Source organism: Formica exsecta, unplaced genomic scaffold (assembly GCF_003651465.1).
Source record: "Formica exsecta isolate Colony F162 unplaced genomic scaffold, ASM365146v1 scaffold137, whole genome shotgun sequence".
Classification (NCBI taxonomy): domain Eukaryota; kingdom Metazoa; phylum Arthropoda; class Insecta; order Hymenoptera; family Formicidae; genus Formica; species Formica exsecta.
The window spans coordinates 81,096-91,599 of record NW_021848702.1 but is presented as its reverse complement, the minus strand read 5'-3'; the positions used below and the strand labels follow the sequence as shown (position 1 = coordinate 91,599).

Sequence of the window (10,504 nt, the reverse complement as noted above, 5' to 3'; positions counted from 1 at the left end):
AGCCCAAGGAAACGAGAAATAATCGAAGAACGCGTTTCCGATGTTGCGTTTCGGAGACAATTGTACGAGCGTATCCGCGTATCCGTGCGTGCGTATGAGAATTCCTCACCGTCGCACTTCCCATCATTGTGCTCTACTTACGTATCTCGTAAAAAAAAAAAAAAATACTTCTGAAAGCACAGAAATTGAACGTTATATCGCAAAGATATCGATAATATATGTATATATAAATTTGCAATTATATCAATTCAAAAATTTAAAACTATTTTTAAATCTCAAACTTCGAATAAAAAAAATATTAACTTATATTAAAATTATATGTAGATAAAATATTTACAAGTAAATTAAAATACGCAGATGTTATATTAGCTTAATTGGCTTAACTTCTCGTTTTGTTTTGATCAAATTGTGGACAGGTCAATTGTCACGAAGCAACGTAGCTTCCTCTCGGTTATAAATCTTATCATGAATTGCGTTTCAATATGATACAATGAGTCAGAGCAATCTCTCTCTCTCTCTCTCTCTTGTATTCAATCGAGGTATCGGACACATATCGAATTTTACGAGCCGATATATAGCGGAACGCGATCGCGTTACTCTCTTTCGTCGATCATAAATGCGATCCGTCAGACGCTTCTCGGAAAACTATAACCTTGGGCCTTGAGCTTGAGCTACGATAACGGCGCGGCGCTATTAATTAAAGCGTTATCGTTATGGCATCGAGCGACTCATTCCGGACGTGCATCGTTAATTACGTTCCATTCCAGATAATTCTACGAAAGAAGACATTAGTCCGGAACGGAAATACGCGCACCAGAACCGACACGATAATTCCCATCGAGCCCTTCGGAGGTGGTCCACAACACAAGTTTCTCGCTAATTCTCATCCTCCCCTTTGTCTCGCGAGAGCAATAAAGTTCGCGGAATGGGGGTTATTTTCACGGAAGGATATCATCCATCGTTATCGGCTGATATAAATTCGCCTCGCGGGATGAACGACCGCGCGAATAAAATGTGCGGTTAACGGGTTGCCTCGCGCATGCGTATAGTTCGCACTGTCGTGCTTCTCGTGGCTCTTTGTACGCGGTGTCTAAGCGAATCTAGGCTAGTCAGCTGCAACTGAGATGCAGCAAGTGACTAGTGTCTTACCTTGGGATTAGTTGCATCCCGGGTTTCGCGAGCGCTATAACGCGCTCTCTCCGTCATTCGACAAGTTAATGAACTTCTTCACTCACATATCGCGCTTCTAAAAATACGGATAAATATTGTTGCAGAGACAACGATATTGCTTACACCTTCGGATATTTCGGCGTTAACAATTGAGTGAGTTTCAAGTAATTTATTGAAAATATGAAAAATAAATTATTACTGCCTTCTATATCAGAAATCTTTTTGACAGGTCATTTGACTCCGATTCTCATATTTGAAAGTAGATTAATGCTAAACATACACATGTGTCTAAAAAAATTGATCCTCTTAAAGTAAATCCGAAGAATGAGTTAAAAAGTTGTGCATTTGTATTAACTTTCTGTTAGACCCGTTTTAAAATAATGTTCAAAAAATCGGTATTTATGCATATTAAGGACAATTTCATAGAGGTATGTGTAACCTAGCCGCGCTTTTCATCGCAGAAATAACATTCGCCGATCTTATGCGATATTGCCGTTTCGCGATGCCGACAATCGTGATGAAGAGTACATTCGCGTGTCGTTATTCCCTTTTCTACTCCGCGATAGCAACAGTCAATATTAACGAGGATCCGTTTCTTTCGTAAAATGGATGACAGCGATAAATTATACGTCTTTGTGTAAAACGAATCGCTGTCTCCTAATTTCTAGAGCATCGAAACTATTTATGTCTCTTAGAGAACCGGGTGATTTGTTCGTTCGTAGACGAACGAGAATGATCCTCTACATATGTATACAGAGTGTCCCACCAAAAGTGGCCACCCCCTTTTATCTCTTAAACTAAAAGAGATAGATCGTAACAAATATACATCAAATTAAATGGTTCAAACTAAACTCTATTGTAAACATAGTGGTTGCTTTCAAAAACTATCTGTGTTAACGAACGGAGAGATACGCATAATTTTTTTTTATAATAATGTGGATATTTCGATATGATAAAAGTTGTAGCACTGTTTGAAACGAATACAACGATGTATGATATAATATAAATATTTTACATATTATATTAGTTTTAGCGACTTGAAATATCGCGAGCGACGTCTACCTTTTCACTTTCACCTGCGTTATGGCCAACTTCTGACTCGTGTATTACAGATTGACATATGTCATGTTGTCATTTGATCATAATACTCAATCCGAAGTTGACCATATCGCAGGACAGAAAATAAAAGGGAGACGTCGCCCGCGATATTTCAAGTTGATAAAACTCGTATAATATATAAAATATTTACATTATATCATACATTGTTGTATTCGTTTCAAACAGCGCTACAACTTTTTTCATGTCGAAAAATTCATATTATTATAAAAAAATTATGCATACCTGTTCGTTAACACAGACAGCTTTTGGAAATAATCATTATGCTCACAATAGAGTTCAGTTTGAACCATTTAATTTGATATATATTTGTTACGGTCTATCTCTTTCAATTTAAAAGATAAAAGGGGGTAACCACTTTTGGTAGGACACCCTGTATGTAATACAAGGCCATTGAAATGTGTGAAGTGAAAATATGCATAATTATCAAAAAATCTTCTTATTAATGATAGCATTATTCGATTAATCTGAAAAACCTGTCGTTCAAACATGAGTTTTCCAATTAAATCCGATTAATCGGCATTGATATATCATTGATATCCCGTGCACGAATGCGCACTGACAATTTTCTTCACAGAATGTGCGCGCGCACCAAACTACCCCATTGAATTCCACCCCCGACGAAAACGTATTTATCGATCGGATGTAACTTGCACGAACTGGCAACCGGCTGAAGTCGACGTTAAACAGAAAGACGAGACGCACGTGCTAAGACGAGATAAATGAGCGTATGCAATTACCAAGTGCAACAAAAGTGACCTCAATTGAGTGTGCTCGCCTGTGTAATTAATACCAGATAAAGTCAATACCTTATCATCGTTTGTACACATACACATGCATACGTACACGTGCATATATTCGCGAGAGACCGAATGAAAAACATCTCAAAGAAGTGAGTAGATGAACGTTTATTGAGCTGAATTTATTTCAACAGGTGTGGCATAATTTCCTTTGTTATTTTAATTACTTCTACAATCTATATTCTCTCTTTCTTTCGATAAATATATATTTTGTTGTTGTTAGTGTTTCTGATAGAGATATTTAAATCAACAAGATTAGCAAAACGTGTTCAAATGTGAAAAATAAAACTTGCAAAAATTATGATGAAGTTATACTGTACGTGTTAACTGCACACAGTGTTTATTGTATACAAATTTTTTTACGTTGTAAGCATTTTCTTTCCACTATAAAATCCTCGATTCCTCCATTTAAAGTAAATTATTGTCGCGTGTAATTTGACAAAACACATAATATTTGTGTCTCGCGTGATAATAGAAAATATGATGAAAGAGAGAAATTAAACGTGCAATCCGATATTTGTCGGGAATAGTTGAATGAGTAAGTGGGTCAGGGAAAGGCGTGCACCTCCGTGTAAACCCGTACTACCTGTTTGATAAACTATAGGCGTATAAGCGGAATGTGCGAAGAAACAATCCTCTATAATACGGGACTCTCGATCCATACAGCTATTTGAATAACACGTTGTAAAAACTATAATAATATTACAAACTATAGCAAAGTAATTTTTTTCTGCGTTTAAAAAAATGAAAAGCTAGGTTTGTAAGGAAAATAAATAATTTCATGCTTTGTTGAAGCTACGCACAAGATACCAATTCAAACGAGTACTTGCAGTATGCCAGTTAGAGTCCGCTGGACAGACATACAGTACTCTAAATAAATCGCTGTTGTCAACTTAAGACGACCAAATAAACGGTACGCGCAATTTATGCCAGCAATAAATCCGCAATAATTGGATGATCGTTAAAGGTATATGGTAGTCGCAAAAAAAAAAGAATACTGTTCTCGGACGATTGCGATTTTCGAGTTAATAAGACGCGACAATATATTATGCCGAGAATCGGATGATCGCGAACACGGCATGACGCCATTCGAATGATTTCAACAATGCGTACTCGTTTTTGTTCGTCTTTCTCTCTGTCTCTCTTTCTCTCTTTTGCGGGTCATCTCGCACCTTGATACGTGGACCGCGCAGCATCCATTTATCTTCTCGATCCGCGTACGCGTAAGTGGCCGAAATGTTGAGAGAGGAAAGCACGTACTACATTCGAGTACATTAACCCGCCCGGTGTGTGCAGGGAGATACACCATATCTCGTTTTTTACTCTAATATCATCTACGTATAATCGGCGGAATTAATGCACTTGACTGTATCATGTGCACCAAAGTGCACCATAGTAATTACGCGAATAACGTGAAATTCGCTTGTTAATGCCTCCGGCGAAAGCCAACCAATCAAACCAGTTTATGTTAAGGAACGTGCGTAAAAAGCGCGGGATTCGATTCGCGATCATTAAAGGGCAAACATAAAAGAGAAAAAATCTTATCTTCGATTCTCATGTAATTTTGGAAATCTGTGTTTAATTCTTATTGGCTTCAAGAAATGCCTTAGCGCGATGCTCATTAAGAGAGCCTATTAAAGTAGAATCGCCAAAATTATCTTTTTTATGCAATGCAGAAATAAATTAGGATATTATTCTCTCCTCTCTTTCTCTCTCTCTCTCTCTCTCTCTCTCTCATGTATTATAAAATATTTGTACAATATAATGCATGGATTTCCAATTTTGTATATAATTTACGAATCATTAAAAGAATTTTTTTTAGAGCTGACATACTATATTCATAAAAATTGCAAAGTATTCATTACAAAGCTTTTTATAAGTTTTTGACGCATAACTTTCATATTTTTCTAAATATTTTCTAAATGTGATTTAAAAATGATTTAAGAATAAGAGATCTTCGGTTATATACAAAATATTGTAATATTCATATATTGAATAGACAATTTTAAAATCTTAATCATGCAGAATATCTAATGATAAGACAGTGATATCAAAAGTTTTCCAAGAACCTACACGAAAATAACAAATAGCTTTCGCTATGTGCCCGCAATTGTGTACGCCGGAAGTATAATGCATTCCAATACATCCGTCCAACGGCATATTGACCGACAATGCTGCTAGTCTCTTTCTCTCTCTCTTCTCCCTCTTTTACCGTTTGCACATATAGATAGTCTTACCTCGCGTGAAAGCTCGGCTCTTGATGCATGTCATCTTATTTACAAAACGTATAGTACGTACTCATAACACGTCGCGTATCGATGATTAATATCGAGTACTGTTATTCTGCAAAAAACTTTCCTGGTAGTTTGACAGCTTTTTGCAGAAGGATATTATTAAGCTTTTGGTTATGTGTGTGTGTGTGTGTGTGGCATATAGAATAACTTTCTTGGAATTATCAACAAACAAAATAGAAATGCACTGCTATCACAACTGAAATAACGACAAAATTCTTTTTTAATATTTTGAATATACTCGTTATGATCGCGTATCGAAACGAACAATATCATTATACAGGCTGTCCCCAAATTAAATGTCAAAACTTTAGGAGCGTGTAGGGGACCGATAAACTAAGACAAAAAGTCTTTTAGAGATTTGCTCGTTTTTGCTTCGTTTTGAAGAAAAACGCAAAAAATGAAACAAATAATTTTCACCAAAAAACTTAAAACAACACTAAAATTATTAGATTTATCAAAAAGTATTATAAAATAAAAATTGTAGAACATGGAATTAAGAAAAGAGAGTGAGTTAAAATCCTCCTGAGGTAAAATTAGAGGATTGTAGATAAATACGCGACAACGAGAAATTTTGTTTCTAATCTAATTTTACCTCAGGAGAATTTTATTACACCGATTTTTAAACAAAATTTTGTAACACAACTTTGCGTGACTATCTTATTAACTATTGAACCAAATAAAACTTTAAAACTTGCACCACGTGTTGAGTATTGAGTTGTGAATAACCCCCTAAAATGGCAGCACATACGGATCAAACGTTCGGAAATGCAAAGCGAGTCTCGAAATTTAATTGTTCGACGGTGTATATATCCTTATATATAGGTATTTATTTGGAAAAATTTATCAACAAGTTTACTTGTTCAATTTAACAGTAGAAACCTCTAGCCAGTAGTAGTTTCGTATTCAACTAATTTGATCGTTTTGCTAGAGAACAAGTAAGTTCGTTGATAAATCTTTTTAAAAGAAATTTTGTTTTTATGATTTCAAATAATTGAAGTATACAAAAAAAATATTACATATTTAAAATTAATTTTCTTGTATGATTTATTTATAAGCAAATAATATATATTGCAGTATAAAATATTTCCTTTAATATTTCATACTATACATAAAAACAAATACATTCTTTCAAAATTAAAATAACGCAACGTATAAAAAATAATATGTGATAAGAGAAAAAAACGAGAGAAATTTCAAAAAAAATATTTGTCACATTTCTAATACAATAATTTAGATTTACGATTATTCATTCTTATACGTTAAGTGCATTGTATGAACAGATAAAAATGTAAACAAAATTAATTTATATATTAATTTTTCAAATTCATTTATGAGATTAATCTGTGTTTATATTTGATAAAAGAATCAAGACTCGTAAAAGAAATATCCATATCTATACAAGATAAAATTATTTTCTTGCGTGAATATAATTAAAATTATAAGAAATTTATGAAAAACATAAAAAAAGAGAAGGTTTTTCAATATGTGAGCAATTATTTTAATAAATATAAAAATAAATTTGAGAACTTATCGTTAAAATTTTAACTTTTTTTACAAGAGCCTGGTTGATGATGGAAGAACGTGTCAATACATCGATAAATGGTCTACGGAACACGCGTAGAAAACTTTTTGCAGATGAAAATGACAGCGACGGCGAGGAACAGAACTTTTACAATCGTATTATCGAAGAAAGCCGACAAAGATCAGAAGAGGTAAGAAACGAACGATTTTTCTCCAATAAGTTAAATCCAAACAATCGTTCATTAAAATTATTTCTAATCTATTAAATAATTATATCTCGATAAAGTAATCCTACGCAAAATAGATTAGATATCGATTAAGTGATTTAAAATTTTGATATTTATTGATGTACAGGACATGAAAAAATGGAACTTTGATTTTAAGCATGAAATGCCACTACCTGGACGTTTCAAGTGGGTAAAAACAGACCAATACGGAAACGAAATTTCTGATCCCACAAATTTAATTAACGAAGAACAAAATAGAAACGAGCAGGAAAAACAGATAGAAGAAACAGACAAAAATTCAAGAAGAAGAAATGACGAACCGATGAATGAAAATCCGACGAAAAAAGCTAAACTAGAAAAATCGTAAAAATATTATTCGATATACTAGATAATAGCAAAGACAATCGCAGCTACGAGATAGAAATTGCTCCTCGTACAAAAAAAAAACTATATAAATGTTTAATTTCAAAACTTGTGATTCATCTTCAATGAATATTAAAAATTACTTGCAAATTTCTTCTCTAAAATTTAGAGTAAAATTAGTAAGATTTAGATTTTTATACGAAGAGCGAGAAAACGGGGAATATAAAGTCCTAAAACAAATGTGATAAAACTACATTCTCAAATTGTCAATTTATTAATTGAACTGAATTATTTTATAATTAGTTTATAAATTCTAGTCAGAGGAGACATGATGCCAACATGTCTCGAAGAAACCAAAGCAAAATTCTTTATTTTAATTAACGAATTTTATTAATATCTGAAAGAAGTGACTAGATTACGTGTGATTTGTCCAATTAAATTCAATTATGTTAATTTTAAAGCACCGCATGTGATTTTATTCAATTTAATATTTATAGAAATGAACGTGCAATACACGTGATTATATTCAATTGATATTTATAATTTGGAGTAAATAATCCGCGCGATATAGACAAATGTAAAAATAGTTAATATATTTCTATAATATTTATAAAAAAAAACTGTGTACTCCAATATATTCCTTTTGCTTTCTTTCCCATTTTCATAAACATGCTTAGGAAAAGGCAGAGAATTGCATGCTTGAAGTTTACGTAAATTATGCGCAACCTAATTATATTGTATTACGCCAAACATCTATCTATAATGGATGAGTATATTTTGTAACGTTTGTCGCCAGGCATTTAAATCTTTAAAATTGAATTAATAATTCAGCATCGTAATCTTTAATAATATAAATTATAATAATGTATAATTTCAATAGTAACCTTGATTTATAACATTAATAAAGTAACTTTTAATAGCATAAACTTTCTTTTTTGATGTTATCAGAGCGCAACTCACTTATCGCATTAAATGCTACAAAATCTTATGATTGCGAATTGTCGTCTTTCATCGACTGTATCTTTTCCGTAAAACACTCTCGCTGTCTGAGAGAGACTAATACCACGAGTATCACGATTTCGTCGAATTAAATCCGGAGTATTCGTCATGAGAAGACGCGAGAGAGTGCGTTGCACCTGGCATCGTTTCTTTAAGGATCGCTTTTTTTCGCGTCGCTACCATGGAAGCTGGACACGACGCGGTACCAGCCAGAAATTGCACTTCCGTTCTGCGAATTCCCACGGAAGTGGGCACAATCGCGACGACGACAAAGGATATTGCTGTACGATATATACCACACACATTGTTCTCTGACCAAGCATTGAGAATCTTTCCGATAAAGAACCTTCCGCGAATGCGAACGGATAATAATGTCAGATGCTCAAAACAAGAAGCCTCCATTCTTTGAAAGCTCTATGAAAGTGTGAATGTGTGTTGTATTATCGTATGTATTTTTAAATATTAAATATAGAACGTTTTCACAAATATAAATTAAAGCTAACAGAGATTTAATCGATTATTCGATTCTTGAACAATTTTAATATTTCAATTTCTAGCATTTTTGCAAAAACTGACCGATTTATCCCTGTTTGGCATAAGATTTCCATTTCGCTAGATACCGACGTGTCTCGGAGAAAAGACCTCTTTTGCGAAACAGTGCACCCGTTCTCAACCTCGATCTCGATCCACCACCACCTTGAGCTTGATAAAAGTGATTTATCGCGACTATGCAGCTTCGTGCCCGTTACCGCTAGCACGCGATGAGATAACACGCGCCGGTCTCAGGGTAAGCCCGGCTTTGATAGCAAAATGATGAAACAGGTGACTCTTTTGCTGGCAAACACGCGACGCAGATGCGGCCGCGCGTCTTCCGGTCGCGCGCCTCGCCCGCGAATAAACACCGATTTCCTTCTGAAATAATCTGATCGTCTTACAAATACACGCGCAATATGCCATCCGTAACGCGAGAAACATGTTTATTTTTTTTTTTATCGTCAGTAATTATTTGCGATACGTGCAATTTTTTAAGATTGCATAAATAAAAGCTTTGTCAATATCCAATATAATGTATCCAATAATGCAGCGGTAGATTTTTAAATAATATTTCATCAAGGACTTCTCCAAGAAAAAAGCAAAATATAAATAATGGATAATAAAACAATCAGCTGATTAATTATTGTATTGTATTTTGCAACGCGTTTCAATTTGAATATACTCTCTCTCTCTCTCTCTGTATAAGCCTCTTTAATTATTTGATACAAATTCATTGACGATTCTGTCGACCATATTTTGTAACAAATATCGCAGAAAGGAAGTACGTAACAGAGCCTTCGCTTTATTACGGATTACAAAGCGCAACCTGTGCAACCAAACACCTCGCTGAAATGCACTCCTGCGGTGGACAATGAAAGAGATCGGTGGTCTCTTTTTCTCTCTCCCTCTCTCTCTCTTTGCCAAAAGCAGAAAGAATTGTTTTACGTGAACTCGTTCGCTCTCGTCTCCCCTCATTGAAATGCATCCGGTACCACCCCTCACCACTTCCTGGATGCTGCGTGGGATTTTCGTTTCCCAGAGCGCAACATGCTGCACCGACACCGGATTTTCTCTTACGCATCACACGCACATACACATCCATGATGTCTCTCATTCAGAATCATAATTAAAGACAATAATAATAAATATTGTGCGCGTAAAAATAATTTGCGCTATTTTTAATCCATGTATAAAATGCAAAGTTATTTTACAAACTGTAGATTCTTGCAAGTACGTGTATAAATAATTCAATAGATAATCCGCTATTTAATTATTCGTCGAGCTGCGAGATTTGCGTGGGAAAGAATAGTTTGAATATTCGAAATACCCGCGCCATGTTATGGCGGCGTGCGAATCGAACCTACACACACCAACGCGATTAAGGGAGAGGGAGAGAAAGAAAGAGAGAGAGAGAGAGAGAGAGAAAGAAAGAGAAAGAATGCCGCGTGGCAAAGGCTCTCTCCAATTGGTCTCTGGGATC

At 34.7% G+C, this 10,504-nt stretch overlaps 1 protein-coding gene across 1 annotated transcript; it reads left to right on the top strand.

The window, feature by feature from the left end:
- The first annotated feature begins 2,920 nt into the window (after positions 1-2,920).
- Positions 2,921-8,111, top strand: LOC115245911 (cyclin-dependent kinase inhibitor 1-like). The gene is made up of 3 exons (XM_029824406.1): positions 2,921-3,178; positions 6,939-7,092; positions 7,256-8,111. The coding sequence occupies exons 1-3, from the start codon at positions 3,159-3,161 to the stop codon at positions 7,493-7,495; spliced, it is 414 nt and encodes a 137-aa protein (XP_029680266.1). The 5' UTR covers positions 2,921-3,158; the 3' UTR covers positions 7,496-8,111.
- Positions 8,112-10,504: the final 2,393 nt, after the last annotated feature.